At 36.7% G+C, this 9,746-nt stretch overlaps 1 protein-coding gene across 1 annotated transcript; it reads left to right on the forward strand.

The window, feature by feature from the left end:
• Positions 1–5,619: 5,619 nt before the first annotated feature.
• On the forward strand, positions 5,620–7,073 carry LOC148943104 (zinc finger MYM-type protein 1-like). Its single transcript, XM_089102437.1, has 3 exons — positions 5,620–5,887; positions 6,386–6,723; positions 6,771–7,073. Exons 1-3 carry the CDS (start codon positions 5,620–5,622, stop codon positions 7,071–7,073), a joined length of 909 nt encoding a protein of 302 aa, XP_088958563.1.
• The last annotated feature ends 2,673 nt before the right edge of the window (positions 7,074–9,746 follow it).

Below are 9,746 nucleotides of genomic sequence, written 5' to 3' on the forward strand. Positions count from 1 at the left end.
TGTTTAGACCAGGGCACTTCGTATCGAAGGAGTTGTCGTAGGAACTTCGGAAAGGGCTCATTCGATTGAAAATAGAAAGGGCTAGTGTCCTATTTAATAGTCGAAAGTGATTGGAGGGAAATTAGTCCCCCTCCGTCACCCACCCTCCTATTTGCCCATTATGTTTAGAAACTAAATGTCGCCTTAAGATTAAATCAAAATGCACTGTGTTAATGCTAATTCCCAATAAGGCATCTCAGCAGTATCCCAAGAAAGACTGAGCGTAATATGTTCAAACTTTCGGGGCTACTTCTGCTCTTAAAATTTAACCAAACAAAATAGCGTAAGTGCATCCAAACTATCAAAGAAAGAAAAACAGATTTTTTTTGCGAATGGTATCAAGTTTTCTATTTCAGGTTAACTAGAGGAGGTATGAAACTAAATTAAACACTACTATTTGTGTCCAAATTTTTAAAGGGTGTATGTTGTTAAAAATTGCTGAAATTATTTCTCCAGCATACAAATAGCAGGCCAAAGTATAAAGTCTTAAAAAAACAAAAAGATTTAAAGTATTATTTTCTTTTTCCCTTAAAACACTGTCAATACAAAACGAACAGAAATTAATTAAAAAACTTTTTCCACAAAATAAGTTTTTCAAAGAAAAGTAAAGAACTCCATTAAACCAAAAATTAGCAAAAATAAAATCAAATCATCTACTAAGCGTGAAACTACTTCAAATCAGCATCGATAAATTAATGAAACCCAAAACGAACAAAAATTAAAACAACTAACCGAGTCAAATTCAAAGCGAGCAGAAATTAACATGAGTAGGGCTCAAAACCCCCCTGCCTTCCCAAGGGCAGAGCATAATTTGCACTTTACTAGAAAAATATAAATGAGTGTGCATTGTCAGTTTAATATATATATAGTGATATTTAGTAATCAAAATGTTAGTGTTATTTGATGTATTAAAGTTATAACAGTAAAAAACATTTATATGTTTTCAGTGAAGTACAAATTATGTTCTGGCCTTGGGAAGGCATAGGGGTTTTGAGCCCTTTTCATGTTAATTTCTGCTCGTTTTGAATTTGACTCGGTTATTTTTTGTAATTTCTGTTCGTTTTTGGTTTCATTTATTTATAGATGCTGATTTGTGGTAGTTTCACGCTTAGTAGATTATTATATTTATTTTTGCTTATTTTTGGTTTAATGGAGTTCTTTACTTTTCTTTGAAAACTTATTTTGTGGAAAAAGTTTTTTTAATTAACAAAGAAAGAACTTGTTTGGCATTAACACACGAAAGGCTTTTGAATAGTATTTGTTGGTGTTGGAGTATACGTAAAGCCAAAACCGTAAGGTTAAAAGTGGAAAAGGAGCGCACGCTAATGTAAGAAAATGGGTTTACTAGGAATATAAGGAAATAGATCTTGTTTGGAATTAACAACAGAAAGCCTTGTGAATGGTATTGGCTGGTTTTGGGGTATACCTAAAGGGGAAAAAGTAAGGTTAGAAGTGGAGGCGTATACTCCACTCCGGAAGTGGAGGAGTGTATGCCAATGTAAAAATACGAGTTTAGGAGGAATATATATAAAAAGGACTTGTTTAGATTTAATAAAGAAAGTCTTTTGAATAGTATTGGTTGGTGTTTGAGCTTACGTACAGCCATAATGTAAAAAATTCTCATAAAATCTAATAATAGGGAGGTCTGGTGTAAATTGATAACTTGGAATGTTTAGAATAATCGTAGTTCACATTTAAAACCCTACTCCAGGTTTATCCATGCCCCCACTCCGAATGTCTAATGCATGTCACCCTGGCTACATAATCATAAGCCAATTTGACTAGACCAAACTTACAATTCCGAAGCAACAGATTGTGTAAACAGTTCGGTTCTGAAGTGTATTTTGTAATGAGATAGGCCGGTGGTTCCGACCCCCTTAATTTTAAATCATGCCAAGTTTGCCGCCTTTGATATCATACACTGCAAGGTTACGGAATATCCACGTGCACATCATTGATTGTTGACATGATATCTTGGAAAAAAAGGATTAGGGGTAAAATATCACCCTTTAAGATTGTCTAAAAAGGTATTTCAAAATGTGTGTATTGGATAAAATAATGATCTGCTTATATTCTCAATGTAATGCATTTGCCGTTAAAACACACGACTAAGGATTGAAAATTCTATTTGGGTCCCATAAAACAAGCTTTAGCTGCATAATACGGGAGTAACCACCCTGAAAAGCTGTTGTAGCGCTCCTAAAATAAGTATACCATCTTACGAGAAGGACCTTCAAAACAGTGCCATCTACGCCCCAAACAAAGTCTATATAGGTACACCAAAAAGTAATTGCAACTACTTTATAGGGAAATCTGTTATAGAGCTATAGACCGTTTACTTTACTCTACTATCTTCCCCTTTAACTATTCTCTGAAAGTTCAAACTTAATACCCAAATCAATTCTTGAATTACGCTCTTTAGACATTATATATGCATACAGTGCCTTTTAATTTAATTCGAGTTTTCCCTCAACATTGTAAATGGAGTAGTATGGTAGTAGTAGAAGTAATGGTAGAAGCAGTAGTGATGGTGGTTGTCGTAGTAGTGGTAGCAAGCAAATATTGCTTCCTGATCATCTCCCTTATCATTTCTTGAAAGTTCCCAACAAACATACTCAGCCATTCCTGAGTTAAGGTAAATTGACAATCCGTATACACACAATGTGTTTTGATTTAGTTCAACACTCCCCTCAATATTCACTGAAAGACTCACCTGAATTTCCTTCGTCTTTTTGGAAAGTATAGTTCAAACATGCATACCTTTCCCAATGAATATACTATATGTAGACAACAAACGATTTGCCTAACTTACAGCCCTTCCCCTGAGGACAAAGCTCTCTCAAAATTTTAATCGGATTTGTTTCTTGAAATGACAGGCTTGGGGTGGGGTGCTAGTTGGCCTTCATTCACTTTTGATTGTTAAAAAGAGCCCTAGAACTTTTGACTTCCAATCAAATTTACCCAATCTGAAGTTTATGCGACCACCCGTTCCATAAGAACCTTATATGCCCCGAAACATAAATTATAACCTTGGGCTCCGGGAGGTTATGTCCACCTTGGAGGCAATACTATATACTCTTTGGACTATTGTGAACAAAACAGTTATCTCACTATTTCGATATTATACCTTTTGTAATAAGAAGGTGTCAGAAAGGGGGGGGGGGGCTAGTTGCGCTCCATCACTTTTAACTCTTAAAAGGGAACTATAGCTTTACATTTTAAATCAAATGAGTCACCTTTGAATTTAACACGACCATCCTTTCTATAAATACCTTTATATGCCCCGGGGCATAACTTAAAACCCCTGTTCCCAGACATTAGGGTTTTTTTCACCCCCAAAGGTCTTTTTATCTGATTTTTCGACTATTTTTTGAACAAATATCTATCTCAAAATTTCTATCAGATACATTTCGGTATAATGCGCCGTGAGGAAGGGGGCCGGAGGTTAATTTCCTCCGATCAATTTGGCTCTTAGAAAGAGCACTTGAACTTCTGATTACCAGTGTATTGAGCCCTCTCCGAAGTTTACTTGATCACCTTTTATTTAAAAACCTTATATGCCCCCAGGATATAGCTTACAACCCGTGCCATGAGGGCTGTGGGGAGGGGTCGTCACCCTCAGAGACATAATTTTCAGACCTTCCTACTATGCATCCAATTTCAAACTTTGATTGGATGTTTCTGGGGAAATGATGGGTGTGGGGGGAAGGGGGTCTGCCTAGCCTCCAATCACCTTTAACAATTAAAAGGATACCAGCCCTTTCAGTTTCCAATTTAATGAGCCCTTTTAGAAGTTTCTATGACAACTTCTTTTATACAAAGTACCCTTGTCTAAAAAAAATTAATAAAATAAACAAATAAACAACACATTGTGCCCACATCACTCTTTACTTTGTCAGCGATATTGTGCTGCCTATGATTAGGCAGGTACATTGCATATTAATTGGTTTTATTACCAATATTCCCAGGGATTATTCGGGTATGCGCAATCCCTTCATTCTAATGCGTAGGAGTTCTGAAATCTGATAGTCACAAAGAACGAATGTCATAACTAAATCATTCGAAGTAGAATGGATACTACATAGCTTGTAGTATATCCCATTTTTCATTTAAACATTTTTAACGTAACACCAAAATAGTGTGTTGGAAGCACTAGAGAGGGTTCTGAAACAGCATTGAAGTTCTTTCCTAAAACTAGCTAATTGTCAAAAATAAAAATACGGCAAAGTACTTACCCTTTCAAAAAAAATTCTTGTATTTTGGTTTAAAAATAAAATGTTTCTTTATTTTTAAGAAATAGTACAGATTTTAGTACATAAAGGTACAAACTAATTGTTATATTATTTTCTCATCATCAGCCCTGGGAAAAGTAACGTCCATACGGTCCATACCCGTACTCTAATCTTCTTTCTCTTTTTTTATTTTCACTGGGTATGCAGTACTTTTTGGATGACATATTTTCCTCGGATATGTCCTTTATGAAAGACTTTGGCTTCCTCTCAGTTGCTGATCCTTTTTCCACGTCCTTAATTTTATTTCTTCAGCTATATAAGGCTATGTGCTAAAAAAACAAACATTTAACTGTTTAATAGGTACTCTCCTTTAAATCATACTTGTTAGAATAACTAGTTGATTGTTGAAGTACTAGTAGTATGAAAAACCCAAGCTTCGACTAAAAAAGGACCATAATAATAATAAATGCCGATTTACCCGACGATTCCTTATCCAGCAATATTGTCAACTGAAAAACTCAAAAACGCACTGCGCATGTATTGGTAAATACTAAAGTGGCTTATTAACTCGATTTTGATGATAATATCTTTAATAAAATTCACAGGCTGGAAAAAATTCAGTCACTACCCAATAATCAGCGTTAAATTCGTCATTTTCACTTCTATATATATATATATATATATATATATTATATATATATATATATATATATATATATATATATATATATATATATATATATATATATATATATATATATATATATATATATATATATATATATATATATATATATATATATATATATATATATATATATATATATATATATATATATATATATATATATATATATATATATATATATATATATATATATATATATATATATATATATATATATATATATATATATATATATATATATATATATATATATATATATATATATATACTAAGAAAGTCTATTATTCCTTATGTCTCCTAGACACCTATTTAAGGGAACAACTCTTTCAGAGCTATCGGCCTCTGAATAAAGTTAAAACGTTTAAAAGCAAAAGCACTGGATATTTTTCTACGGTGGAAGTGTAACCGATGCATCGGATACGATATTGAAGGGCAATCTTGACATCTCCCACCATAAAAGGGAAGGCACCCAACCAGCCAAAGTCAGCCCAATACCCCAAAACAAACGGTCGCCGTTTTTCTGATATAGCCTATGAGAAAAAACCATGGGTAGAATAATCTCTTAAAGAAAACGACATTTACTTCTTTTGCTGTCGGCACTTTTACTGAACAAGAAATTATTGAAATACTTCTGATAACGCACTGTTTGTTGACACAAGAATGAATAACTGGAAACAGCTATTTGAAATGATTGGAAAACACGATTCTTCAGACGATCATATCGAAGCAAATCGTAGCTGGACCAAATATAAAGCAATTGAGTGTGGTACATCTGAGTCAATAGCTACAACTCTCTATTCAAATCGGAAGGAAGCCATAGCGAAAAATAGCCTGCATATAGTCACACTTGCGAAACTGGAATGTGCCCTAGCACGCCAAGGGCTCCCATTTCGAAGTCATGATGAGCACGACGACTCACACAATCGAGGTAATTTTATAGAAATACTAGAAATGATGACAGAGGGAAACCCAGATCTTCAGCAAAAACTAAAACATCGGTATGGAAGCTTTTTGAGTCCCAACTACCAAAATAGTCTTATAAGCATACTGGCTGACCTCTTGCGAGAACAAACAAGATGCTCTATTAAGAAATATTAGGCAATATGCGCAGATGAAACGAAAGATCTGTCGAAAAAGAGCAGCTTGGTTTAATTATTTGGTTTAGTGATAGTAATGCTATCATCGGAGAGGAGACATTCGGAAGTGCACGTATCGAACAGTTAGATGTTGCATCCCTTGCTAATGCAATCAAGGATCTTGTTGAAAAGCACAAACTGGATTGGAGCACCAGTGTGGCAAAAACTAAAACATCGGTATGGAAGCTTTTTGAGTCCCAACTACCAAAATAGTCTTATAAGCATACTGGCTGACCTCTTGCGAGAACAAACAAGATGCTCTATTAAGAAATATTAGGCAATATGCGCAGATGAAACGAAAGATCTGTCGAAAAAAGAGCAGCTTGATTTAATTATTCGGTTTATTGATAGTAATGCTATCATCCGCGAGGAGACATTCGGAAGTACACATCTTGAACAATTAGATGCAGCATCTCTTGCTAATGCAATCAAGGATCTTGTTGAAAAGCACGGACTGGATTGGAGCCCCTCTGTGGCTCAATTCTATGATGGTGCGAGCGTCATGAGTGGCGCATGTAATGGTGTTCAGGCTATTCTTAAAGGATTTGCACCACAAGCTAGGTATATTCATTGTCACGCCCATCGCCTAAATCTTGTGCTTGTGCAGTCAATAGCCTCTTGTCCGGAGGTTAGAAGCTTCTTATCTTGCATTCAGGCATTATATGTCTTTCTCAGCCGAAGTGCGCCACGTCACGAACTTTTCCTTCGAATCCAACAAGAACGCGAGAAAAGAAGACTGAGCTCGAGCGGCTAGCCGACACTCAATGGTGCTATTGGTTTTCCTCAATTCAGAGGATCCGGATACGTTTAGGTGCTATTCTCGAAACACTAAGGGTTATTTCGGATGAAGCCAATTCAAGAGAGGACCGTTCTGAAGCTTCTGGGTTTCTGGCAAGAATTGATGCCAAATTCTTGCTCATTCTTGAAATAATGAGCCGTATCCTTGGTCCGATAGATATTGCATCCAGACAACTCTAGTCCAAAAGCCTCGTTCTTTCAGGCGTAAATTCTCTGCTTCAAGCAGTTCAACAACAGGCTCTAGAGCTCCGATCTGAAGAGCGTTGGTTTCAGATGGTCGAAGCAACGAAAATCTTATGCAAGCAGCACTTAATCCAAATAGAAAAGCCTAGACGCTCGGTTGCTATAGGCAGACGCCTTCTCGATTTTCACGTCGAAACTACTGTCGGTGCCAGAGCAAGAAATCGAACAGAAGAGGATCGTGACATTTTTCAAACTTATAGGTCGGACATTTTATACTTCATAGTCGACCGAGTAACTTCGGAGCTGAGACAAAGGTTTGGTGAAAACTCCTCAGTAATCCAAGGCTTAGAAGAGTTTTAGCCAAGTTCACCGAAGCTCCTGGATGCACGTCTAATACAAGACTTTGTACGTGACTTTCCTACATTATTAGTAACGAGTTGAAGTTTGAGTCGGAGATAGCCTTGGCAAAATCTTATTTACAAAGGATGAAACCAGAATGCCCATCAAAAGCTCTTGCCTACCTCTACATGAACAAAGACGCCTTTGCTGTCATCTCGGAAGCTTTTGAAATTGCTTTGACGCTCCCCGTTTCAACTGCCTCTAACGAGAGATTTTTTTCAACGCCTAAGAGGGTTAAGACATATCTTAGAACAACCATGACTGCTGAGAGACTTAGGGATTTGTTAGTTATAGCAACCCAGCCGGAAAAAGCGAAAAAGATAGATTATAACATTGCCGTCAACAAGTTTGCTTCCCTGAAGCAACGACGTTTCCCATTAGAATAGTAGCTCTCTCTGAATACTTCAGTCGTGATGCAAACAAATTTATGATTTGTTTGCTTAATTGTGTTTATGTACTTGAATTTTTGTATATGTAATTGTGTTCTAGACTTTGTTATCCAAAGAATCTTAAGTTGGCTACCGCTTAATTTGGCTTGATTTCCCCCTCCCTTGGATTTTTGCTAATTCAACCCACTTGAGGCTGTCTATTGAGACATGGAATTTGCCCCTCCCCAGGTTTTTTTCATTTCAAGCTACTGCGCTTCGCGCCAGAAAACCCTGTTCTAGGCCTTCACTCAATTCAATTCTTAACAAAACAAATGGGGAGGAAAAAGTCTCTTGGACTTGGATTATGCTGATGATTTAAGCATCCTAGATGGTAGGTGTGAAAAAAATGAATAAAGTTTTAGAGGTTTTGCGAGTTCAGGGTGCTAGAATCGGTTTGAAATTTAATGTTAAGAAGACTAAGTCACTAAGGCTAGGAATAAGTAAAGATGAAAAGGTGACGTTGCGTAACGAAAAGATTGATCAGGTGGGCAGCTTCACTTACCTTGGTAGTATAATTAGTAAAGATGGCGGGAGCAGTGAAGACGTTAAGAGTAGAATAGCCAAGGCTCAGGGTGTTTTTTCACAGTTGAAAAAAGTTTGAAAGAATAGGAAGATAGTCTGCGAACCATGATTAGAATATTAGAAGCTACAGTTATGACAGTGGTCAAATATGGCTCTGAAGGATGGGCACTCCGAAAAGCGGATGAAGATTTACTAGATGTTTTCCAGAGAAATTGCTTAAGGATTGTTCTGGGTACCCGGCTGACTGACCGTATTTCAAACAATAGGCCGTACGAAAGGTGAGGTTCAATACCGCTCTCTAGGGATATAATGAAAGAAAGGTTGAGGTGGTTAGGGCACGTTGTGCGGGTGAAGGATGACAGATTGCCGAAGATTGTTCTTTTCGAACAACCATCTAGGGCTAAACGGAAAGCAGGTCGTCCCCGTTTGAGGTGGGAGGATGTCATAAAGAAAGATTTAAAGGAAATGGGAACTTCGTGGGTGGGTGTAAAAAGGGAGGCTTTGAATAGATTGGGGTGGAGGAGAATAGTGTGTAGCTGTGTTGGCCTCAGGCGGCTTGGTGCTGCGGTGAGTTATTAGTAGTAGTAGTAGCTTCCCTAAAAAGGAGTCTAAGAAGTCCAATATAAGGGATAATACAGTTTTTAATAATATTTCAAAAATATCCGCTACTTCGCGGCAGGAAATGCTCTTTCCAAGCCATCCACTCGCTCTGAATTAGAAACTTTCACCAATTCAAACTTTTTTTTCTTTTTTTTACTTTGTTTTTAACATAATATAATCTGCATAGTTTTGTACTTTCCTAACAAAGTAAAAGTGAAAATTTGCAAATTTTCTTCCGTAAGGTGGCAAAAATCTTTGAAGTTTGCCCCCCCCCCAGAATTTTTCTGAATTTACGCCACTGGTTTTAGTGCCCCCTCAGGGGTTGAAAAAGGTTGAATGCGCCCAATGTGTGTCTGGGCATTCTAGCGGCCATGCATGCTACGTAAACTTTTGTCCATGGGAAAGACCCTCAAATTAGGCCACGGAATTATGTGGCTGATAGCAAAGGCTTCATAGATGTATTTTTAAGCAATGGTAAACTGCTGCAAATTTGCGAAATTAGAAAAATACAAGGAATCTTAATCTATGTGACTGAAAGGCCAGAAGTGAAGCCCCATCCATATACACCCTTCCCCAAGCCCCGTTTGTGAATTTTTCTCATTTATCCTAATTAATAAATTTAATTTATGTCAAGAAGTAAACTACAGAAAGGATCTGTGCGGTCATTTTGTTGATGATGAATTTGCGTAATTCAAAGGGAACTTCACTAATTTTTTCACTT

This window comes from Artemia sp. Qi Xiang Cuo, chromosome 16 (assembly GCF_049724085.1).
Source record: "Artemia sp. Qi Xiang Cuo chromosome 16, ASM4972408v1, whole genome shotgun sequence".
NCBI lineage: Eukaryota > Metazoa > Arthropoda > Branchiopoda > Anostraca > Artemiidae > Artemia > Artemia sp. Qi Xiang Cuo.